The sequence below is a fragment of the Carassius auratus genome, chromosome 43, assembly GCF_003368295.1.
Source record: "Carassius auratus strain Wakin chromosome 43, ASM336829v1, whole genome shotgun sequence".
Taxonomy (NCBI): Eukaryota; Metazoa; Chordata; class Actinopteri; order Cypriniformes; family Cyprinidae; genus Carassius; species Carassius auratus.
The window spans coordinates 3,304,499-3,329,050 of record NC_039285.1 but is presented as its reverse complement, the minus strand read 5'-3'; the positions used below and the strand labels follow the sequence as shown (position 1 = coordinate 3,329,050).

At 37.1% G+C, this 24,552-nt stretch overlaps 3 protein-coding genes, 7 non-coding genes and 1 pseudogene across 12 annotated transcripts in view; 2 read left to right on the top strand and 9 right to left on the bottom strand.

Annotated features, from left to right (window-relative positions):
* The window catches only part of LOC113061453 (multiple epidermal growth factor-like domains protein 11), a 110,480-nt gene extending 108,410 nt beyond the window's left edge, over positions 1–2,070 (bottom strand). For all 3 annotated transcript variants that reach the window (XM_026230575.1, XM_026230577.1, XM_026230576.1), the window contains exon 1: positions 1,848–2,070. The gene's annotated coding sequence lies outside the window, so the exon portion shown is untranslated. The remainder of the gene's footprint in view (positions 1–1,847) is intronic.
* Positions 2,071–4,541: 2,471 nt separating this feature from the next.
* LOC113061451 (dual specificity mitogen-activated protein kinase kinase 1-like) lies at positions 4,542–15,581 on the top strand. The gene is made up of 11 exons (XM_026230572.1): positions 4,542–4,947; positions 10,220–10,430; positions 11,221–11,367; positions 11,862–11,939; positions 12,064–12,115; positions 12,205–12,329; positions 13,648–13,855; positions 13,987–14,051; positions 14,169–14,227; positions 14,715–14,760; positions 14,838–15,581. Exons 1-11 carry the CDS (start codon positions 4,865–4,867, stop codon positions 14,949–14,951), a joined length of 1,188 nt encoding a protein of 395 aa, XP_026086357.1. The 5' UTR covers positions 4,542–4,864; the 3' UTR covers positions 14,952–15,581.
* Positions 15,578–21,192, bottom strand: LOC113061452 (60S ribosomal protein L4-B-like). The gene is made up of 10 exons (XM_026230574.1): positions 21,040–21,192; positions 20,082–20,253; positions 19,792–19,898; positions 19,070–19,208; positions 17,497–17,621; positions 17,272–17,401; positions 16,399–16,555; positions 16,123–16,206; positions 15,816–15,936; positions 15,578–15,736 (listed from the first exon to the last, which is right to left on the bottom strand). The coding sequence occupies exons 1-10, from the start codon at positions 21,040–21,042 to the stop codon at positions 15,641–15,643; spliced, it is 1,134 nt and encodes a 377-aa protein (XP_026086359.1). The 5' UTR covers positions 21,043–21,192; the 3' UTR covers positions 15,578–15,640.
* LOC113061915 (small nucleolar RNA SNORD18) lies at positions 16,013–16,081 on the bottom strand. The gene has a single exon (XR_003278467.1). It is a non-coding gene; the product is annotated as a small nucleolar RNA SNORD18 (small nucleolar RNA).
* Positions 16,282–16,349, bottom strand: LOC113061916 (small nucleolar RNA SNORD18). The gene has a single exon (XR_003278468.1). It is a non-coding gene; the product is annotated as a small nucleolar RNA SNORD18 (small nucleolar RNA).
* Positions 17,188–17,255, bottom strand: LOC113061914 (small nucleolar RNA SNORD18). The gene has a single exon (XR_003278466.1). It is a non-coding gene; the product is annotated as a small nucleolar RNA SNORD18 (small nucleolar RNA).
* On the bottom strand, positions 18,848–18,978 carry LOC113061919 (small nucleolar RNA SNORA35). Its single transcript, XR_003278471.1, has one exon. It is a non-coding gene; the product is annotated as a small nucleolar RNA SNORA35 (small nucleolar RNA).
* LOC113061918 (small nucleolar RNA SNORD16) lies at positions 19,631–19,728 on the bottom strand. Its single transcript, XR_003278470.1, has one exon. It is a non-coding gene; the product is annotated as a small nucleolar RNA SNORD16 (small nucleolar RNA).
* Positions 19,976–20,044, bottom strand: LOC113061913 (small nucleolar RNA SNORD18). Its single transcript, XR_003278465.1, has one exon. It is a non-coding gene; the product is annotated as a small nucleolar RNA SNORD18 (small nucleolar RNA).
* On the bottom strand, positions 20,333–20,431 carry LOC113061917 (small nucleolar RNA SNORD16). The gene has a single exon (XR_003278469.1). It is a non-coding gene; the product is annotated as a small nucleolar RNA SNORD16 (small nucleolar RNA).
* Positions 21,193–21,605: 413 nt separating the features above from the next.
* On the top strand, positions 21,606–24,517 carry LOC113061213 (protein zwilch homolog; annotated as a pseudogene).
* Positions 24,518–24,552: the final 35 nt, after the last annotated feature.

The following is a 24,552-nucleotide window of genomic DNA, read 5'->3' as shown; positions in this document are numbered from 1 at the left end:
ACATAACAATGCCTTTTTTAGATTGTCTTGAAGGAATAATTGGGCAGAATAAATAGCTGCCAAATAATGAATATCTTCTCAACAAGGCTGCTGTTTAATTAGGCTAAAAGCTGAAGACTGGAAACAAAAGCTGCATTACTGTATTGGCAAAGTACATTTATGACTTTTTGACAGATGGCTGTAATGCAGTCTAGGCAAGTCAACTAACCAACACGCAGGCAAACACAGCCCTAAATACGCCAGACAGACGGAGAAACAAATGTGAGTCAGACAAAACTGTGGACACATTTGCTGCACATGCAACAAGACCCGTGTTTCTCCATATTCTCAACTTAATGCAGGTCATGCACACATTGAAGATGAGCACGAACAAATAATGTCTGATTTTCATGTCAATAACAGGAATATGAATCTCATCAATCTTACATCATAAAGGGTATTGGTCAGTCGTCTATTAGACATTAGTGCTGATGTTACAATTAACTTGGTTATTAACAGCAAGAGAAACTCCCTCATTCACAACCTGAAAAGCTAAGACATATCCAAAAATAAATCTACAAAATAAACACTGTCCAAACAAATGTTGTCCAACAAAATAGCACAGACCAATGTAATCAGTCTTATGAATGATAATAAACACTGTACAATCAACCAATTATATGTTATTTAGAGCTTTTTTTGTCTATATGAAGGAATATTGTCCCTGATATTGTATTGTCTGGAAAACAAATGACACAACTATATCATCTAAACCTACTATATTTCTATATTTACAGGACCGCATCTGTTTGGTTATGTGCACAGGGGCTCTGGACGTCTCAATAAGGCTGTCAAATTGCTCAACATAGCCATCTAGCGGCCCCAAAACTTTAAATCAAAAGTAATGAATGGAAAGAAGACGATCCCGGGCGACAAGTGCGTCGTATCCTCTCAAATGCTTTATGTCTCTGATATATATATGTATATATATATATCCTATATATATGACCCACTCAGTTTCACAGAGATCAAAACATTACGAGTGCGTTGATAACGTAATTTTATATACTATTAATTATATAATAATACGTTAGAAAGAGATTCAGTTAGCAAGATTCTATAAAATAGGCTATGTACAGCATATTTAATTTTATTGACATATAACCTAGCCTACGACAACGCATTTAGTTTTATTCATAACGTCATTAACTAGCTAAAATGATTAGAGGCAGAAAAAGCTCGTCTGAAAGAAGACTCTGACTAAAGAATTTTACTGGAAACGATATGTCAACTTTATAGCAGAAAATCTATCACGCGTATAAATAAATATAGACTGCAGCAATGTATTGACAGCTCACGCAATCGATCTTGTAGCCCAAACTGAGCTAAAATGATATCGCCTATGATAAACTATGAATAGTGATCGATTAAAAAATTACAACTTAATTTTATCCCCAAAACATTTAATTTCATAAGCGAGTTTACAGAATGAAAACAGCTGTACATTTATTATATGTAGGCTATAGAGTGCAAAAGAGTATTAAGACATCGTTAATGAAACCTGTATGTCCATATGAACCTTTATTGACCGGTTTAACTATCACCTGAAATTATTCTCGAATAATAATATTCAAAGACTGCATTTAAAGCAGTCTGAGGTTAACATTTGTAAATAAAGCTAACGTTATATCCAGCAATAGAAATTCAGCTAGCCTATATATACTCATTCAGTTAACTGAACAGCTTGTATGATTCAGCCACACAATGCGTAGCCTATATCAATATTTTGAATAAATTTTTATTACAGATTATAGTGTAACGTTATTACTATAGGCTATAAGAGCGAAATACAAAATACATAACGTTACCTTTTCCTTATCTGTTTTACTATCCCTGATCTGAAATCGCTGATTGCTGTCCGTCCATAGTCTTCGTCTCTAGAATAAAATTCTCCACATTCTCGTAGGTAATTTATGGCAGACTACTTGAAGAAGAATCCGGGAGAGTATTTGATAAAATTCACTGTAACATTCGCCTTTTCAGGCTAGTGCTGTCAGAGCGTTGCGCAGCGGCTCATCCTCTGTAACCGACACTGTTGCCGAATGCTTCTGCCTCTCGCGCGGCCTCATTTAAAACTCACGTGACGTCAGAGAGCACGGTGCTGAAGCTGCAAGCGCTTAGCGAACACATTTACCTTTATTTGGAGAAAATACAATTCTCGGTGAACTTTTACTTCAGTGTCACACTTAAAGCAAAACCACAATGTTAGTAAATACAATGAAAAATAATAATAATAAAAAGTTAACATAAAATCAAATCTCACTGTTTACAAACCCCTGTTGTTCTCGTCTGGATTTTTCATCAGTATTTATTTTTGAATATCTTTTGCAGCCTTTGAACCGACCGAAGTTACGAAATCCACTTCTTTTTTCGCAACCCCTCCCATTTACCCAGCTGTCACATAAGGTGCGTCCCAATTTGCGTACTTATTGACTATTATATGCCATTCTGTGGTATTTCTGCAATGTGAGTGGTGCATTTTAGCCATCCAATCAATTCCCCATGGTGTAAAACCTGACATATTACAGAAGTAAATATGGGATGCAAATTAGTGTGTTATACTGACTTTTAATTCACACTGAATGCAGAGAAACAGCTGTGGGTAAAAAGATGTTAATTAATATAACAAAATCTCAGTTTTTTATCAATTTAACATTTGATCATTTAATTATTTTTTACAATGAATTTTATTTTACACAATATCTTTAATGTGGCATAAAATGATCAAATAAATCTAGTTTACTAAGGTTATTGAGTTGATTAGGCTGGTCATTTTTCACCATCCTTTTAACATAATATTAGCACTTTTTATTACGTTTATTGATTCTTTTCAATCATCCATCTGTTTGCAGTGAGTAAATAAAAGCCAAAATTTAGGAGCAGAGTGCTAGCCTGTATTCTAGGTCCATGCTTTAACAGATCCTTCATGATAACTTTATAATATGCCATTACTAACTCCACAAGACAGGATAATGCAGACAATAAAATATCTTAGATTTTCTGTGGAAATAAAGTCATTCAAAGATCCCAAACATGTCTTGAATAAAAATTGCTTACAAGACAATTCATTACAGTGAATCAGTTTCAGCTAATAAATATCATTTTCTGTTTTTGCTTACTGTTTTTTACTGTTATGCATCATTAATTTGACAGCTCTTCAATTTTAATAGTAGCCTATCTGATGTTCCTAAGAGGACATGATTTCTTGCATAATGCAAATTCTGTAATTATCCATATCTGCTTTTTATAAAATCACAGAGGGGAGCCTATCAGAATAGCTGACAGAGCAAATCTGCCTGTTGCACTAAATTGTTGAGTAAGTTACTGATAAATTATGATTATACAGTTAGAAAAGGCTATAGTTGACTCTTTACACTGCATCACAATCTCTCTGTCAAGGCCGATTTGTTGAGAGTCAAGATAGATGAAGTTACAGTCTTATTCAGAAATGTTGGCTAAACATTTTTCTAGGCCTATCTAATGCACGATTGAGCTTAGAGTAATTAATTCTCCATCTGACATTCTCCATCAGAGGACAGATGGTAATTATTAGTATAGGAAAAGATATATAGGAATAAAATCAACCACAATGGCACTAAAAACAGCAGATGAAAGGATGGCATGAGCAGAGATAAGTAATTAGGCTAAATCCACAAAGCACAATAACTGGTCTGGTTCCGGCATAAACATAGATAAATGCTGAGAAAGAAACCATTTGGAAGGAGAATAGGAGATGCATCTGTTTACTAAGCTGCAGACAGATTTATGTCCTTGAGGAGTGTAGAGAAGATTTGTATAAATTTATGTTTAATCTCCAAATGGGGCTGGTTGCCCTTCCTGCGAAATGTGGTCTAAATAAGTGTACTTTTTGTAATAGATATTTATTTTTCCTCGTCGGGATAGTATTGTATTGTATTAATGGCATCATTGGGTTACTGGTCCATCTTGCATAATAAAATGACCCAAGACACTGAGATTGCAATGTGAACATGTTTACAACTTTTCTAAACAGATATGATGTGTTATCTATATAATTCTAAACTGGTTAAATTGTATGTTACAAGTTTTATGTGAAATCATATGTTCCTTATAGCTACAAAAAGCAAGTCAACCATTATTTTAAGGAGATAATGATGTAAGACGATTGACCAATATATAGCCTAATGCAGAATACATTGTGTTGGTTATGTGATTACTATCACCACGCTTCACCACAAGCACAGGCAACTACATTTCTATTAAAACAACACAAGCTTTTTATATCGGTGGTCTGGCTCTATAGAAATTGAAAACGTGCAATGTAATATACAGAAGTTCTGTATTCTAATACATAAAGACATAAAAAGGCTGGATGCTGATCAATTATTGTTGTAATGTCTTAATATTTCTTTCCTAATAAAAACAATGCGGCGCAATTGCGCAATTGCGCACTTCCACCAGCAGATGGGGTCATTGTTCGTAAGCGCTCATGCTGTCCGGAAGACAGATGTAAATATTTTCATGACGTAAGAGACAATCTCTGTACCCATCTTCTACTTGTCGTCCACCTCTAGAAACACTCAATTTCTCAACTGAATAACCTATATCCTTCGAAACAGCCTTCATTCTACATGTCAGAAGGCCATGCGAGGTTGTCGTTAACGGTATTCTGTCTTTATTTATTTATTTATTGTAAAGCAAACAGCGACTGGTAGGGTGTGATAGGCTATTCATAGCTTATTCATCACTGCTCTGTCGGCGAGTGCGTTGGTGTGATCTGCGGATCAGATTGCTCCTGTTTGAATTTTACTTTTTACTGCGGAGAAGCCAGCTTTTAGGATTCATCATGCAAAAAAGGAGGAAGCCAGAGCCGATTCAGCTGAACCCAATTCCAGACGGGAACGCTGTGAACGGAACCGGGGCCACAGAGTGAGTGGGCTTGAGTCTTACGATGTCATTTCATGTCAAACAAGCTGTTAGAGGACTTCATGAAACCAGAGCCGTTTCATTCACGGATTGTTTGGCTCATTCAGATTATGGATTGACTCTAACAGGGCTGCTTGTGGCAGTGCTAGATCTGCTTGGAGTGGGCATTAAATTGTTATTAGTGTGGATATTTAAAACATGTTGAGGGTGTGTTGATTCTAAGTGTCAACAGAATAATAAAGGCCACAAATGAACTGTAAGCTGAAGGTGATTATTATTAGTTGACTTACATAATGGCAAAAATTGGTCATTGTGCGAAATGGGTGCCTTTTTAAGTTTGTAAAGTGATTTTAAAGTAAATATCCTTCAGATTTTAAACATCCTATCAAATAATCTCTTTGAGTGTTATTAAACTGTATTGTGCCATCTGAAGATGTAGTATACTTGTAGTATGCGTTAGATTATGGCTATGAGATCTGTTTAAGCCATTGTGCCTGTATATATGTGTGTGTGTGTGTGTGTGTGTCAAAACACCTTCATTGTAACAAGAAATGAGCACCAAATCAGCATAGTAGAATGATTTCTGAAGGATCATGTGACACTAAAGACTGAAATAATTACTATTGCAAATTCAACTTTGTCATCACAAGAATTAATTACATTTTAAAATATATTAAAATAGAAAATGGATCTTTTAAATTATTAAAATATTTCACCATATTGTATTGTGTATTATTGAATTCACAACAATAAGTGGTGTGTATTAGTGATAAGTGGTTGTGCTTTTAAAAATATCTAATTGACACAGTAAAAGTGCATGCTGTTTGTGCCCGCCAATAAGAAAAAAGAGAATGCCTTATTGCATATGGACAGAGCTGCCAATACAACACTGCTGTTCTCTGTAGTATGTTGTTCAGAAATAAAGGCCCAGGATAAAGTATTACAGGAGCAGAACAGGAGAGATAAAGTATCTGGAGTTGTCTGTGTATTTACAATTTGTAGAGGCCAGGAATCCAGGTAGAGTTTGTTGTCCCTAAACTAAAACAGAAATGTAAATAAATGTGTTATCATTCGCTGAGCCCAAGTATAATCATCCAGTTTACCACAATATGTGATTATTACAGACTTTAACTGAACACCAAATATAGATGCCATTGACGGCAAAGTATCAATTTGTTTGTCTGCTTCACATTTGGCAGGCCAGTGACAGTCCTCACAGCCCGAGCCAGTGGTGCATGTCATTGCCTCTTGTTTAATCGAGGGCACTTGAGAGTTTAGTCACTTTTTTAATCTCTCCATTTGGCATTAAAAAACTATTAATTGTTTAGGATAAAGTTGCAGCTTTGTATATAGAATCTGGCTATTATTTGGTCATAAATAGTGAGAATTAGCTGTGCTATAGTACGATAGAAGAGGTATTTGGGAGAATGACAGTAAAACAGAAAACAGGACAGGCTGTGGTGAGCTCGCTTTGGAATGTGTGTGTGTGAGTTGTGTGTGTGTGTGTGTGTGTGTTTGTATAGCGGTGATTCAATCCTGTGGAAGTCAGTGCTATTGAGAGTGGCTCAGTGGAATGTTAAATACTGTGACAACACTTTTTTTTTATTCCCAGAAGCCATTGCTTTAAATCTGTCATGGCAAGCCTGTTTCAAATAGTGCAGTTAATATAAAGTTTTTGCTAACCGCTTGGAAAACACACGTATCACCTCTTTAATGCATTTGCGATTTGAAAATTAGGAGTAATGCAGGAAGATTATCTGCCTCCAGTAGAGAGTGTATTGATTCAGAAGTCATAAATATTATTTTAACAGCAATGAACGAAAAGCTTTTTAAGACCAGATGTGAGTTTCTTGTTCATATTTTTGTTTTGGTGGCTTACAGGTCCATTCACACCAAGAACGATAACTATAAAGTTTTGATGATAAAAAGGTTGCTCTCCAAAGGACTAATAGTAACCTTGTTTTATTTACCTACCAAAGCCAGTTTTCCTTGCATTTGGCACTTGACAATGCTAATTTTGTAACCTGCCAGTATTGTTTCATCTCTCTCTGTTGGCAGCGGTACATCTGCCATTATTGTTTCCCACGAGCTCTGTGCTGCACTTTTCAAGATTATCAGTAGGAAACCACACAGTGTTACTGTGTTACACAATCGCACCACACACACACCATGGCACCATCTGCTGCTCTCCATTTAACGTAAGAGTGCTGTTGGGTGTATGAATGCTGCTAGAGTGCATCAAGAAGAACTTGATAATTCCCTGACATTCCCTATACCTGTTCCCTAATTCTCTGCCTGTAATATGTTTGTGTCTGAGATCTGTTTAAATTGAGGATTTACAGGATGACAACACAGATGTATATCATTCACAGGAATGATTTATGAAATGAAGTTAAATATTGACCACAGAACATAATCTCTGGTTTTGTGTTCCTCCCCAGAGAAAAATGGTTTGCTTCTGTCTGAACTCAGCTGATCCTGGTGTTCCCTGGTGTTTACATCCACATTTCAGTGCATGATATGTGAAGCTGATCACCTAATTCCTGTGCTTGATCATACTGTATCCACACATTTCAAACAAACAAAAAAAAAAAGTTAGAGAAGTCATTTTTTTAAGTACCGTATTTTTCGGACTATAAGTTGCACCTGAGTATAAGTCGCATCAGTCTAAAAATACATCATGACGAGGAAAAAAACATATATAAGTCGCACTGGACTATAAGTCGCATTTATTTAGAACCAAGCGCCAAGAGAAAACATGACCGTCTACAGCCGCGAGAGGGCGTTCTAATGCTGCTCAGTGGTAGACTACAGGAGCAATGAGCAGCATAGAGCGCCCTCTCGTGGCTGTAGATGGTAATGTTTTCTCTTGGTTCATTTCTCTCGGTTCAAACAGGCGGCAAGGAAGTCGACCGGAAGTTGAAATCGGACGCGTGCCGCCATCTTGTAGCAGAACTTCACTTGCGTTAGCATTCCCATTGACTCCCATTCATTTTGGCGTCACTTTGACAGCGAATAACTTTACATTACAGATTTACATCTGTCAGACAGGTTGCTGACGTCATCAAGGGCTTCACTTGTCTCAATTGAGTTCCAATGGGGTCGCTGTGTCCATTTCTTTTACTGTCTATGGGTTCAAACTATAAGTCGCAGGACCAGCCAAACAATGAAAAAAGTGCAACTCATAGTCCGGAAAATACGGCACTGTTCTTGGGCCCTCAAAGGCTTTTCTGGGTTTGAATCTAAATCTATGAACAGCTTTACTTTTCACTTGTATGAACTTTTTGTATCTTTCTTCAGAAAGAATGTGCTCTTTTTATGTAAACATAATGGTGGATCAAAGTTTAGACTAAATCATTTACTGTGTAGTAGAAGCATTAAACTATTTATTACTTTCATACAAGTTGTTGTAGCATAGCATGCTGCGTTGTCATTACATCCTACATTAATAGATGGAGTATATGTTGTGGTTGTTTTTTTTTTTGGAGGCCCTGTGATTACTGTGTTGCGAAAAACACCCTTGGAATGAACACTGTTTTGCATTTTTTAGGATCTGTAAAAAAAATAATGCATTATTGTTTATATGTATTTTACAAAATATATAATTAATGATTAAGATTTCAATACATTTTAAAAATGTTATGAATTGATTTTATTAGATGCTCTTCTTGATGTTGAATTTTAATTTTAAAACACAGATTTCAGAACAATTAAAATGGGCTAAAACCTGTTTTTATACAATCTATCTATGGTAATGACACATTTTTTGGGGGGAAACATCAGAAAAAAACATACTTGTCTTGCAAACTTAATATTTTAAATATTTTTACAATTATTTTTTGATGAATTGATTGTTATTGAAGGATCATGTGACTAACAGTATTTCTGATTTTACTGTATTTTTGTTCAAATGCAGCATTCTGTTACAAATTCATAAACCAGTTTGCTGTTATGCAATTTATAAATCAGTAATTTATGTTCTGCATTATATCATTTTGGTTTGAACTAATGGTTTGGCCAGGCTAACAGTAGAGCTCTTTTGTGAGCTTAATATCCTCTGTGACTGTGGCTCTTCACACTGACTGAAATCACTCTGGATATGGCCTCCTACATGCAACACAAGGTTTGAGTTGTGAAGCATTTTTATCCACTCTGGCATCTTCTGCGTCCTTCACTATTATCACGTCTCCACCACAGCGTGCCCACTCCACCCACTTCCACCCACACAGCAGCCTCGTAACCATGGTTATATCTGGCCTTGCTGTCAAAAATGAAAACACTTCTCCTCGTTCTGCATATAGATAACACAAAGACATCTTGGAGTGCTTTTCTCATCCACGTGGCATCGTGGCATCAGTCCTGGAGCTAAACATGTTGTGATATTTTGCAGACTGATCAGCAAGCTTAGATGTTCATTTATGTGTGAGTCTCACTCGTCGTGGACTGAAACATTGTTCAAGAGCAGGACAACCTGTTTTACATCTGAATTGGCTCAGTGTTTAAAAGCCCTTGAGGCTCATGGTGTCCGATCATCCTGAAACATTCATTTGGAGATACAGCATGAGATGTTTGCAGCAAGTGTGACACCAAAGCTTTGGGTATTTCTTTCGGCTGGAACACAAGCTGCAGAAAAACCCAACATCAGGGATAAATAATTCCTAAATAGTATCAGTATCTGAATCATAAAGCTTTTAATAGGTTCATTCGAGCACACAAGAAGATTCATTTGATTCCTGAAGAAGATTCCACTTGGTAAATGCAGTTATGCAACAGTAAAGAACGGAGGAGTGTTGGAGGAGATGCAGAGAGGATGGAGAGCCGAGGATCATGGAAGTTTGCTCTTCCAGCGGAAAGCTAAGGAAATACATCACCATGACACCAGGGCCATGGGAAAGGCTCGTATGCTTAGAGGAACTCCCTGTTTCCTCAGACAGAGCTTTAGGAAGAAGGTGTTATAAAACCTTCCCACCACTTACTTTTCATTTCAGCTTTTCAAAGAATTTCAGTTAACAAAACAATAACAACACAGGACTGTAGTTTCAAAAATGACAAAGTGATAGTGACTGTATTTTTGTCCTATTTAAAAATGCCTTTTATAAGACTTTTTGATCATTTAGCATAATTATCTCTTAAGAAAAAATATATATTTAAAAAATTGCTTCACTGATTATTAAAACAGAGAGGAGCCCTGTAGACCGTCTTGGCTGTGTTGAAGTATAGATCGATCCGTTTAGTTTCACAAAATGTATTAATTTTCTGTCTGTGTTTGTGTTAGAACCAATCTGGAAGCTCTGCAAAAGAAACTGGAAGAACTGGAGCTGGATGAGCAGCAGAAGAAACGCCTGGAGGCTTTCCTCACCCAGAAGCAGAAGGTCGGAGAGTTAAAAGATGATGACTTTGAGAAGATTTGTGAGTTGGGTGCAGGCAATGGAGGAGTGGTCTTCAAGGTCTTACACAGACCCTCAGGCTTCATCATGGCCAGGAAGGTAAGTTATGATAAAGCAATGTGCTACATCCAGGGATGATGTTAGTTTCAGCTTCAAGCTTGCAAGAAAGGTCATTGAAGTCCATTTATTGTCATTACAAGCCTTCAATCAATCAGATGCAGTTTTAGAGCTGCCTCAGATCTAGTACTGCCTCTACAATATAGATCGGAAGAAGTTAGACATTACAGCAATAAGGCATGCCATTCTGTTCTTAGCATGCAGAATGGATCCTGTGACATTTATTGCACATGTAATACTTGTATTGAGGCTAATTGCACTTGACTCAATAGTTCTTCCTTTAGAGTCAAATGACACTTTTCCTGGCAACCTTGCACAAGAAAGAAATCTTCTTTTGAGCCAAAAATATCACTAGTTCACTATAGGGCGATGAAACATATTATCCTTTTATACAAGACCACCTAAGATCCAAGATCAACACACAAGCTCCAAACAGCTCATTTACAGCATACATGCAACAAAGAATTGATAGTTTGCATGCAGAGAAGCAACTCCTTGTCAGTTAACTATAAAATGCAGCCACCCTGGCAATTACAGAGAGAAGCGCTGCCTGGTACCGAGAGAACCAGATGAAGGCTTTAGCATTATGCTTTGCACTGCACTTATAAAGACAAAATCAAAACAAGGTAAACATAAGTTTGAATGTAAAAACATCAATATGAAGAAAAATAAGCAGAAGTTTCTTAATTGTATAATTTTTTTTAATTAAAAGTAATAGATTTCCACTTTTTTCTTCTTGTAATATAGTCCTATTTTTCTTATTTTCATGCAGTTGATCCACCTAGAGATCAAGCCAGCGATAAGGAATCAGATCATCAGAGAGCTGCAGGTGCTGCATGAGTGTAACTCTCCCTACATAGTGGGCTTCTACGGCGCTTTCTACAGTGATGGAGAGATCAGCATCTGTATGGAGAACATGGTACTGTCCTCTCTAAGGGTCAAACATAAAACAGAAGAAAATGTGTGTTTACCTATTTCTCTCTCTCTCTCTATATATATATATATATATATTGTTTATGTACTGGTATTTATATACATACATATATAATATATTCTACACTACTGTTTGATAATTTGAGGTCAGTCATTTTGTTTTTAAATAAATGAATCAGCAAGGATTAATTAAATTGACAGTAAGGGTATGTAAAATGTTTAGATTTCTATGTAAAATTAATGCTGTTCTTTTGAACTTTCTATTCATCAAATAATCATGAAAAAGTAAAAAAAAAAAAAAAAAAACTAATTTATTTTTAATCAAATAAATACAGCATTGGTGAACATAAGATACTTCTTTCAAAAATATGTATGTATTTCATTTTAGCATTCCAGTATCCTTAAAAACACTTGACTTTGCTTTTATAAGTGCTATATAGGTATTGCTGAATATTTCTCCATCAAAATCTTTTACTGTAGGATGGTGGCTCCCTGGACCAGTGCCTGAAAAAAGCAGGCAAGATCCCAGAACAAATACTGGGCAAAGTTAGCATTGCGGTTGGTATCTCTGCAAAACTTTCACAACAATATCCCCAATGGTCTTTAATAGACAGTTTCTAGAAGGCGATGGTAAAGCACAGCGCTTAATGTTTATGGACCTGTTTCCTTTCCATTCATGCAGGTGATAAAAGGCCTGTCCTACCTGCGGGAGAAGCACAAGATTATGCACAGAGGTGAATGGTGTGCATGTTATCGCAAACTCTTTTACTTGTTCTGTTGACACTGTATTTACTGAAGGGAAGACCTTGTCCTTGTCTTGCAGATGTAAAGCCATCTAATATACTGGTGAACTCGCGTGGTGAGATCAAGCTGTGTGACTTTGGTGTGAGTGGACAGCTCATTGACTCCATGGCCAATTCATTCGTGGGCACCAGGTCCTACATGTCTGTAAGTTTACATTCCCAACAAAAATACCAGTACTAGCAAATCGTCTCACTGAAATCCCATTAAATTATCTTTTAAAAAGTGAACCATTGTAATATAATATATTTGTTAATATATTTGAAAATGATCCATGTTAAATTCATATAATATATATAATTAAAGCTGCAGTAGGTAACTTTTGTAAAAATATATTTTTTACATATTTGTTAAAATTGTCATTATGTCCTGACAGTAGAATATGAGACAGATAATCTGTGAAGAAATCAAGCTCCTCTGGCTCCTCCCAGTGGTCCTATTGCCATTTGCAGAAACTCCATCGCTCCCGTTAAGAAACAACCAATCAGAGCTGCGGTCCGTAACTTTGTTTGTGTTCAAAATGTAGAAAAATGTATATAATAAGCGAGTACACCATGAATCCATTTTCCAAACCGTGTTTTTAGCTTGTCCTGAATCACTAGGGTGCACCTATAATAAGTGTTTATATTCGGACTATTTTAAATTGCTTCGGGGATACCGCCGCGGAGTAACCCAGTACCTTTGTGATTCTTCATAGACATAAACAGAGAGAAGTAGTTCCGGCTACGATGTTCTTCCGCAAGACGCAAGCAGTTCTGTGTATTAACCGCTAGAGCGTCAAAAATTACCAACTGCAGCTTTAACGACATACACAGTTTTATAATCAGAATTATTAGATTATTGGCTGTGAAAATAAATCTGCATTGTTCATCCTTTTGATGTTTCATTTTTTTTTATTTTTTATCACAAATGGCTAACCTTCCATTAAAGTGAAACAATTGAAAACTGGAAAATCTCATTATAAAATAAATGTTTTTCTCCAATACACGCTTGCCACAATTATTGGCCCCCTTTTATTTAATACATTTTGCACCCTCCAATTTGGCAAGATAACAGCTTTGAGTCTACTCCTATAATGCATGATGAGGTTGGAGAAAACCTGACAAGAGATCAGAGACCATTCCTTCATACAGAATCACTGCTGATCTTTCAAATGCAGAGGTGCCTCTCCTCTTCATTTCACCCAGTTCTTTTTCTACAGGGTTCAGGTCTGAGAACTGGGATTGCCATGGCAGAAGCTTCATTTTGTGCTCAGTGACGATATATATATATTGGTATTTGATAGAATCCACAATGCCATATATCTGAACAAGGTGTCCAGGACCTTTTCAGCCAGTTCTTGATTCCTTGGATGTTTGATTTGGAGTATCTCTGGGCGGTTACTTGTTTGTTCAGGCTCCTGTTTTTCATCACATTGTTTCCTGTATAAAATGTTAATTTCCTCTTTCTATGATCCTCGTCCTAGCCCGAACGCCTTCAAGGGACTCACTACTCTGTCCAGTCTGACATATGGAGCATGGGTCTCTCTCTGGTGGAGATGGCCATCGGACGCTTCCCTATCCCACCACCTGATGCCAAAGAGCTGGAGCAAATTTTTGGTCAGCCCCTTGAGGGTGACCCCTCGGCCAGCGACGCCTCTCCTAAACCCAGGCCCCCTGGTCGACCCGGCAGCTGTGAGTGTCTTTGTTATCCTGTGGGCAAGAACGTGGGAACGCTTGGAGAAACTAATGACGTTATTTTAGAGTTGTTTCTGAAAATATATAATAACCATTACATAATAGTTTTTTTGTGTTTGTCTTATCAGCAAACGGTCCAGACAGCAGACCACCCATGGCTATATTTGAGCTGCTTGACTATATTGTCAATGAAGTAAGCTTTCTGTGGTACTTAAAGGATTACTGAACTATTTTATGGCAGTGAATTAATTAAAGTGAGGATTTATTGGCTGCTTCATTTAAACGTAATGGAACCGTTTCTCTTTTTTAGCCACCTCCCAAGCTACCAAGCATATTTGGTGCAGAATTTCAAGACTTTGTTAACAAATGGTAAGCAAAAACTGCACTGTATTTCACCTAGGCAAGAGGCATACTGATAAAAATGCAGAGTGAAGTTAAAGAAACTTTGGACAGATTCTTCTGCAGTGGTGCTTGCTGCCCCATCTTGTGGTTGAACTAAAACCAGTTTGAAAACTGTTGCTGTACTGTAGAGACCCTAATTGGACATTGTGATGGCTGTTTTCTCACAAAAGTATCACATTCCTCTGAAAGAGTTAATGGTTGCTCCAAAATTTTCTCAAAAATTACATTTTGTGATGCTTTCTTGGGGAAACTTTGCATTTGCTCATATAACTTTTGCAAGAGAATTCGGTTTCTCAGTGAAATGCAAAACTGCAAGAGATTAAAAAAAAAAAAAAAGTAGTCTCATCTAATATTTTTTTTCATCACCGTGTCCTCTTAGTGTCTCTATTCTAGACAGACCATTATATTGACATTTTTAATTCTGTGGCTCACTGATTGTCCGTGTTTTGCACAGTTTAATCAAAAATCCAGCAGAAAGAGCAGACCTCAAGCAACTGACGGTAGGAAAAATTATGTTCTGTCCTTATAAATATATTTTTCCTACGAAAACACTTCATATATCTTGTAATTTTTTCAGGTCCATCCCTTCATAAAGAACTCAGAGGCAGAGGAAGTTGACTTTGCTAGTTGGTTATGTAGCACCATTGGGCTAAACCAGCCAGCCACTCCAACTCACAGTGTGGGAGTGTGAGAGCAGCCATCTTTTTTTAAGCCAACCATTAGTGCTTCATCTTCACCATCTCCAGATCCACCCTGCCTGTCAGTCCAGAGGACAACAGCAAACCATTGCCTCCAGAATACACCCCTTCTTATTTTAGATGTTGTTTTGAGTATTAAGAACACTGCTGTAATTAACGATGCATCACACCTCCGGGGGTCGCTTGAAATCTGTTCTGCCAAATATTGGTGGTTAATGATTTGATAACATCCATAAGACCTATTAAAAAAAAACTTTTTTGTACTACAAAATCTAATTTTAATGTTGATTGCAAAAGTTATCAAAGGCTGAAATAACACCGCAAAAACTTAAATGCTAGGGATCCTCCTAAATGCCAACTTGCGATGATCATGATGTTATTATACTTTCTAAACTCTTAATTTAAAGGTTTATGACTGCACTCAGCTACCCCTGAAGTGGTTATATTTCATTGTAATATTTTGCTTTATTTTAATGGTGAATTTACAGCTTTTCACTCAGTGAGAGAAACTCTGTCATAACTTATACAAACTTGTATATTATAATAAAAGATTTATTTAACATGACAACTGATTGAATGTGGCAGTGTTATTCAGTTGATTAAAAAGGACAGATTTATCTGAATTTTCAACAGCTGTTTTATTTGAAAATTATTTGTGAACTCCATAGTCTGTTCAGTAGCTCTAAGCTTGAGCTGGAGCAGGTGCAGCTGCAGGCTTCTTGGCCTTGGTTTTCTTCACAACCCTTTTCTTCTTGGATTTCAGCATCTTGGCCTTGATCTGCACAAAATGCAAAGATTTAGAAATTGCTTAGCATGTAATCCCACTTATGACACTTGTGGGTCAGGAGGGTACTTACTTCAGGGTTGTGTGCCAGGATAGCACGGCGACGGGCTGTCTTGGCATAGGGGTTGAGCTTTATCATCACTCTCAGGTTCTTCAGAGGGTTCTTCTTGAGCACTCTGCGATGAATCTTGTGTCTGCAATTGTATAATCAAATCTTGTTACTCTACTTGTACTGTAGACTAAAAAATAAGTTGGAATTTTTAAGCAAGACGGCTCAGAACTTCCATTACAATCATTAGTCAGAAACACGGACCTGAAGTAGGAATCTCATCACTTCAATTATGATGGCAATATAGGAGATCAAAGTAACAAAAACTTACTTAGCAGGACGAAGTGCCTTCTGGACCTCCTCGCTCTTCAGGATTCTGTGCAGATCTGTATTGTTCATTTTGTGCATGGGCAAGCTGAAACATAAGGCAGTAAGTTAATGGTCAATATTTGTGTGCATCTGAACAAGTGGGGTTTCAGAACACTATTTTGCCCTCAGAACTTCTTATATTATCATTGTGTTCATAAACACGGACAAAGTATAAGCTCATCACTGTTGTTTAAAGCACAAGCAGACAAACTCAAGAACGAAGGGTAAGGGAACTTACTTGTAGTCAACTTTAAGGGAGGAGGCTTTGCGCCAAGTGCCATAGAGGTCATCCAGTTTGCGGAATGCACCCTCAGTCCAAATGCAAAATCGTCCAAGGTGTCCACCTGGAGCAATCTTCAACAGGTCCAGTCTGCTCACGGACTGCAGTGTGATGCCTGGAAAAGAGAACATGTGGTTAATAATTTTGCAACCACCTAGATTAACAATTTTTGTTTTATCAGGTAGGGATGTAACGATTTACACTCAACTCATGATTTTGATTTCACTATTCCATTTTCTCACAATTTTTGTCTGTGCCCTTTCCATTTAAAATAAAGGGGCAACCACTGCATTTTAATCAGGATCCAAACAAAGATGCTGCATACATGCAGCATGAGCAGCTTTTAATCTAAATTAGATTGTATAATTTTGAAATCTGAAGCAAAAACAATCATCTTGCATTAGTTTTAGGAACGAAACGGCAGACGAGCAGAATGAGACGCAAATTCACTCTCTGACAACAGGTGTCACTTATGAACAGCAATGATAGTGTTTCCTGGGTTAACGCTGTAAACAAAGCAGAGCTGTGCTTAGGAACAATACTTTAATATGCACTGTTCAGAGGTAAGATGAAAAAATACCATGTAAACTTTTCTAAAGACAATCAGTTCCCCTCAAAAGAGATACATTCATATAAACTCCTACTCCAATTGTATTGTGATTTGTTTGGCATCCCAACCGATATGAAAACATACACTTTCAATTATTTCCAACCTGCTCAAGGTTAATCGTTACATCCCTACAGTTAGGGATCAGAACTTCCACTGAAACACAGGATTCATTAACACGGACCAGAAGTGGATATCATCATGTGTTCATGCGAAGCTCGTACCAGGGATATTTCTGAAAGCTCGTGTCACACCGTTGTCTTCGTTGTAGATGATGCATGGTCCCTTACGCTGGATACGCCTTCGGTTCCTCATCTTACCTTTACCAGCACGCATACGCTGAGAAGCATAAACCTAGAGACCAGAAATATGCATCAAAGAGTTTTGTTGGTAAAACTTTTGATGTAAAAGACGTAAAAACATTTTCAGTCAGTTTGACAGTAGCTCACCTTTTTGATGTCGTTCCATGCCTTAAGCTTCTTCAACAAAAGCACAGCCTCCTTAGTCTTCTTGTATCCCTCAACTTTATCATCAACAACAAGTGGGACCTCAGGAATCTCCTCAATGCGGTGACCTGAAACAGTAGGGTTGGGTACGGTTTACATTTTAATCGATACCTGAATTTTGGTGCCCACACAGTACCTTTTTTCGGTACTTTACTCGGTGTAATTACAAAACCATTTCAGTGAAAAAATAAGTCCAAAAGACTCAATTTCAACATTTTGAATTATAGGGCTCTACAACCCCCCCCTACAATTAAGTGATTAATAAAACATAATAATGGTGTTAATTTATACTTTTTTAAAATTTAATTGTATTTAAATTTGATAGAAAATGAAATATTTAAAAGATATACATTACAGTACAAAAGTACTACAAGAGTAATAAATTTCTTATCCTTTGGTTGCTCTAACTTTTATGACTTCCTTTGTTTCTAATTTCTTTTTACTTTCATGAGAATGAATTAAAGACTAAAATCACTTCAAACCTTGTCTATCACACACTAAACTGAATGGCCTATGTTCATTCGTAAAACTAGGTCATAACATGCAAGCTGACATGTCCTTACTTAGTAATGTAATGTAACGAGTAATACAAGAGTAATACATTTCTGTTTCAAGTTAAACTGTACTTTTATTTTGACAGGTTTCCAGAAAGTTTCTGTGTGTACACAATATGATGATGCTATTTTTCTCAAAGCGTTCAAATTCTCAAAGTGACGCTCACAGCAGCTCTGGAGATTAAGTTTGTGTTCATGCCGTTATAAAGTGAGACGCAGAAGCTGAAAATTATCACGAGCATCACACGTGCTTGAGTATTTGTCTAGCAAACAAAACCGCGTTTCTGCCATTCATACATACAGAGGCAAGCAGAACACGCAGGATTCATATTTAAACCATCTTTTTACATTTTAATTTTAACAGACTATTTTTTTAAGTGGAAGACCTTTCTTTCGTCCATAAGAATTATGAGTAAATTCCATTTAAAAAAAATTGACTCCATGATCCTGTCCACATTTTTGCAGAAACCACCATTCGGTCCTAGAAATGGAACCACACTTCAGAACATTTGGGCATGCCCTGTGTGCTGTTTAAACGAGTAGCGGGGTGACATGTCTCTCTCTCTCTCTGCAGCGCATGCGCCCAGACGCCTTCTCAGGTACCGAAATCGAACACTGATTGATTTAATGTGAAATGGCACTCTGTAGTACTTACTCAATTCGGTCAGTACCCAACCCTAGTTACAAGTCAGGAAGACAACAATTTTTTTTAAATGTAACCTCAAATATTCTATATTTAATGCTGTGCCCAGCCTTCGAAAGGGAAAAACCAACTGTTTGGTTCACCCCTTCTGCAAACTGAGGTTTCTTTTGCACTGAATTGACAGCAGAATGCCAATAGGTGGCAACCCACATCATATATACAGTGCAGACAGGCACTGTCCTTATAAGGGCTCCAGGGAGACCCCAACTAGTAGAAAATGAAAGGATTATGAAGCTCTGGACACAATGTATTCACTCACCTTTGGCCATGACGAGAGCGGGCAGAGCAGAGGCAGCCAGGGCAGAGCAGATGGCATAACGCTTCTGGTTAACGTTAACCCTGCGGTGCCAACGGCGCCAGGTCTTTGTGGGGGCAAACATGCGGCCACCACGACACATCTACTGTGGAGTCAAGGTTAATATTTCACACGAAAGGCCTGTTCACACAAAGGTAAATATTCAGTGCAAAAATCTTGATGCAATAAGCATCTTGATTTGAATCAGCAACTGACTTTCTCTTCATAGAAAGGGGTTCTAATCTCTTTTCCAATACACTGCAAAGAAAACTAGCCATTGATTTGCTCCGTCACATGCCTCATGTCTCTGTGCTCTTCTTTTAGGAGATATTTGATGAATACCATAGCGGAAAAAAAAATTCTGAGCAGCTGTTTGAAAACAGGTAGTATCTTAACGTAGTAACTGAGATAAGCACTGTATTTACCTATTGATGTTTACTAAAAAAAAAAAAAAAAAAAGTTTTTATACTGAACATTTCTGTTTGTGTGAACAGGACTTAATTTTTAAGTACACATCTGTGAACCGGCTCAGACTTGATTTTCGTCAGCCTTCCACACCAGCATGAGACAGCAGGCAACTGTCGCTGTGCGTAGAGTAGGACGCAAATTACACCATCATGGCAAAGGATGCGTATAATGAAGATTTGACAAGTTTTTCAAGTAAATATTGCGATAGTTCAGGATACATTTCCGAAAGCACCCTGTCCGGAGCGATGGGTGCCACCACCGCGCACACGAGGGATACGGGCAACGGCTCTTCCTGTGCCCCACGACTCGGCACTGGTCTGGTGACCTGAAACAACACATATCTTCAAGTTATATTTGATCATGTCATACCATAGTATAAAATATATGACGGACAGACAAATGCCTCTCAGAACTTCCAGCATAATCAGTTGTCAGAAACACGGACCTCGAAGTGGAATATCATCACTGAAATTACATTTCAACAATGGGGATTTCAATCAACACTCACCAGCCAGTTCACTGACAGCGTAGGGCTGGCGCTTGTTCTTGCGCATGTTGGTATGCACAAAGTTCACAACATCAGGGCGGATGGGAGCCCTGAACACTGCAGGCAGAACCACATTTTTGCCGGATGTCTCCCCTTTCTCAGAGTACACCGAGATTAATGGTCGGGCACAAGCCTAAAACAACAGAAACAGAAATATGAATTACTCATATCTACACTTACTTAGTTTATTCATCAATTACAACACTTAATCTTGCTCAGTCTCTGTTTTTCTTCAACCATCTGTGCCAGCATGAGACAGCAGGCAACTGTCACTGAACACAGAGTAGGACGCAAATTACACCATCATAGCAAGAGTACCAGATAAAAATAAATAAAAAATGTAAATAATTTAGCTAGAAGTAGGACACTGCTGCCCATTAGTGAAATTTTTTTAACTGTGATATCATTTACTTATCCTATGGTTGCTGTAACTTTTATGTCTTCCTTTGTTTCTAAATTTTCTTTTTACTTTCATGAAAATGAATTAAAGACTAAAATCACTTCAAACCTTGTCTATTGCACACCTAAACTGAAGGGCCTCCGTTCATTCGTATAACTAGGCCATAAGACATAAGCTGACATGTCCTTACATATAATCGCAAAGCTGTTAATTTCTGTTTAGGTAACACATCAGGTTTTATAAAATAACTGAATACGGTAGTAATAATTTACAAAAGCAACTGAATTTCGAGGTAATAACCCCTAAACGGAGTTATCTGCCAAATCATGACTACACGTGTATACACTCCGTTCTCAAAATGGCTCCTGTAGCCGCTATAGTGCGAGCATAGTGGCTAAGCGGTGATATTTTCATCGAAAAACTACCAAGTGATGACTAACATGAACGTAAAACAATGTAACGAAAAAGCTTTATTAAAAACGCACCTAAGGCGGTGAAAAAAACATTCACTGCGCTCACCATTATAATAAATTTTCACGGCTCGCCAGGAACCACGCTCCTAACTCGATGGCGGCCACGGAAGAAAAGGAAGAATAAAACACTCCACCGTCACTTGCATATCCATCCGACATATGTCATTTCCGCCCAAGTCTGTGCTTTATTTAAGTCAAAATCTTACTTTTATAAATATGATCTTGATTAAGTTATAAGATTAGTTTGCATCATTTATTATTTTAATGACAATGAATTGCAACAAGAGACATGCGATTAAATAATACACGTGGCAGCATGTTTAGGCACTATTTAAGCAGTGGAAGCTGGCGGATGGGTCATATGGATCTACTTTCAAGTAATTTATTCAAATATTTTTTTCAGCATTTCATTAAATTAATAATTATTTTAAATTATACTGTAATAAAGTTTAGATGTTTTTTTAAAGAAATGTGTGACAAAAGGACGTTTGCGAGATAACCCTCATGACGTAACTTACATTAGGCTCACTGTAGGCGCAAATCCTGTCAGGTTTTAATTCAAACGGAAATAATTTATTACTTACATCCTTTTTTTTTTTTTAAATGGGGGGAATGGGATCCAAAATAGTTTCGGACACCAACGCATTTGTTAAATTTCTGAAGTGAGTTATTGAAACTTTATTTTCTATAACGATTGACTGAACTCGAATAACTAGCAGATCTTTCATGTTTTGCTGCTTACAGTATATATGTGTACACGAATGTGTAATTGATATGTTATTATTAAGTTTTCTTCCCTTGCTTGTTTAGGTTGCGTCAAGATGAAAATAAAGATAACTGCACGTATATGGTAAAACTAATATGGAAGCAATATAAAAGATTAATAGAACATTAATAGAAAATATGTTTAGTCATGCGTGTTAAAATGTATTTATTTATTTCAGGATGATATTTCAGTACTACTGGTGGAGAAGGAAAAGCTTTTGCAAGACATAGTCAGTGGAAACCAGCCTATCTTTGTCTGTGAGAAAGCAGTAAGTCAATTTGTGATGCCCTCCATCATGTGCTATTCTTATTAACAATAAACATTACATAACTTGTGAACCTATTCAATGAAAAGCAGCCGAAGTGTGAACCTGAAGCTACATAAACTACAGCTGAAACTCTTTAAAGTGGAGCAATATTTAGGACCTCAGCCTCTCTCTGTCATGAAAGCAATCTGAAAGAAGCTGCTTCTTAGTATGATTGGAGAATTATTTTTCCCTTACGAAGGCTGAGCACAATAATAAATAATTATTTTTACTCCCTTTCTTTAACTAGGCAGCTGTTGTCGTGGTACACCATGGCTCATAACCCCAACATGCTCTGGGTAGAAGCCCCAGGGACTCTGCTAAAACTGTCTAAAGTGGGAGCAAAACCAGCGGTGTCAAACTGTATACAGTCAGCTGCAAAGGTAGCAGTCCTCATTTCTTACTAATTCATTACTTAAAGAGATAAGTACCCATAAAAAGATTACTCTTTGTAAACAGAGACTATGCATTTCAGGTCCACATTGGATGAGCTAAAACAAGAGCACGAGAAAAGACATCGTCCTTCTACAGTAATCATTTTTTGTCATTTAGCTCCTATAGGTTTCTCAATGTTAAGTGTCTGTTAAGATACTTATATATTTTTTTCTTTCAGGTGGCAACCAAAGGCTATGCACAGTACAACCTGTTTTGCCCCTTAAAAGAGGTGAGCATTATGTTTGAGTCCCAGAGCAGTGTGATAGCGAGTCTCACGTGGAACAATGTGTAGAAAGTCTTGGAGTGTCCTCCCTTGTCTGCTTTTTTTTTTTTTTTTTTTTTTTTTGCTAATGCTATTTACAGAATATTAAAGTAACAGTTGGAGGCGTAAGGAGTCTATTGTATCAGACCTACAGAGAGATGGAGTTCCTTCTGGTGAGTGTTTGAAATAAATTGTGTTTCCTATACAGTGCAATTTCAGTGTTCTAATACAATTTATGTGAATTAGATTTTGTTTTTATATTTTTAGGTGTCTTTTAATTTTAGTTTAAGGTTTTAGTAATTTTGTTATTTGTTAATAATTTTAGTTGTTGTCATTTTAGTATTTCAGCTTATTTGAAGTCTCTTCATTCAAGCATTTTAAGTTTAAGTCTGTCATCTAATAAGTATATGTTATGTTGTTTCAGCTTTATTTCAATGAATGAATTGTATTTTAAATAGTTAACAATAACAATGGTTTTCCTGTAATAAACAAATAATTGACTCCTATTATAAAACAATACATTTATTCTAGATAGAGAAATGTTTAACACTATATTATATTGTCCTGATGACTATGGGGAAAAAGCTGTTTGGTCTTGGTAGAGAGTGACCTTGTAGCGCCTCCCCGAGGGAAGGAGCTGAAAAAGGTGGTTCGCTGGATGTGAGGGGTCAGAGATGATTTTCTTTGCCCGCTTTACAGTCCGATATGTATAGAGGGAATCGACTGAAGGCTGTGGTTTCCCCATGATCTTGGATGCTTTGTTTGGCTGTCTGTGCTACCATACCATACTGTTATTGATGATGTAATGATGGACTCGATGATAGCGGAATAGAACAGAACAAGGAGCTGATGTCTGATCCGGTATTTTTTAAGCTTTTTATTTGAGTAATCTACTAAATAACGAATTAAGAGTTAATTCTCCTTATTATTTTTCTAGGAAAGGAACTTACAACTCTCAACTATTTGGTTGGAAACACTTATTTTTTAATTTTATTTTTTATTTAGGTGAATACTAGCATGTACTGGGGTGGTTTATACATTTTATCTGTAATTTACTGCTTGGACACAGAGGTGGACCTGCAGGAGCAGGTGATAAGAGTGAGGAAACTGCACCACCTGCTGGAGATCATGGGGACCTGCAGCACTTTCCTCAGTCTTCCTCATGATCGCCTCTTCCTGTTCACTCAGTAAGTTATATTTTTTTTAACACACAAAAAAAAAAAAAAAAAAAAAAAAAAAATTGTGATTTATGATTTAGAGGGCTTTTTTTTTTATCAGAGAGCACTGCATATCCCTTAATGCTGCATTGCAAGAGAATAACGTGTCCTAATTGTAATATCAGGTCCTGTTTGCAATACTACAAAACATCCAACTATGATGAGAGCCATGTCTTCCTGCTGCAAATTAAGCCTGCATTCATTAGCTAATTTTATGAGAAGTGAGAAGGGGCTACATTTTTTCATAAGCTGCTATATTCGATCTATAATTTTTCCAGTTGATGTAAGATGTACTAAACAGCGAATTACATCTATAAGTGTGAATTAATATTGTTTTATGTTATTCTCTCAGGGAGCAGCCATTCTCTTTGGGCAATGGAGGTGTCGAGTGGACAGGGGTCAAAGGAAGTTAAGACAGCACTGTATCTCAATGACAGGGCCCTAGTAGACCACGTCAGTTTTGTACTGGATAGCCACTTCAGTTGGCAGATGTCTAAGGTTTCAACTGGGTTTAAGGCAGCTAGTTTAGTCCACATATAAATTTCCAAAACCAGATGACTATTTGCCTATATGAT

What these genes read in the sequence shown, in the direction of transcription:
- LOC113061451 (XM_026230572.1), top strand. Translation starts at nt 4,865, where the DNA reads ATGCAAAAAAGGAGGAAGCCAGAGCCGATTCAGCTGAACCCAATTCCA. An exon ending in GCTTCATCATGGCCAGGAAG is followed by an intron (nt 10,431 to 11,220) that starts GTAAGTTATGAT and finishes ATTTTCATGCAG; the next exon opens with TTGATCCACCTAGAGATCAA. An exon ending in CAGACCTCAAGCAACTGACG is followed by an intron (nt 14,761 to 14,837) that starts GTAGGAAAAATT and finishes TAATTTTTTCAG; the next exon opens with GTCCATCCCTTCATAAAGAA.
- LOC113061452 (XM_026230574.1), bottom strand. An exon ending in CATGGAACGACATCAAAAAG is followed by an intron (nt 17,402 to 17,496) that starts GTGAGCTACTGT and finishes TCTGGTCTCTAG; the next exon opens with GTTTATGCTTCTCAGCGTAT. An exon ending in TCCCTTAAAGTTGACTACAA is followed by an intron (nt 16,207 to 16,398) that starts GTAAGTTCCCTT and finishes CTTATGTTTCAG; the next exon opens with CTTGCCCATGCACAAAATGA.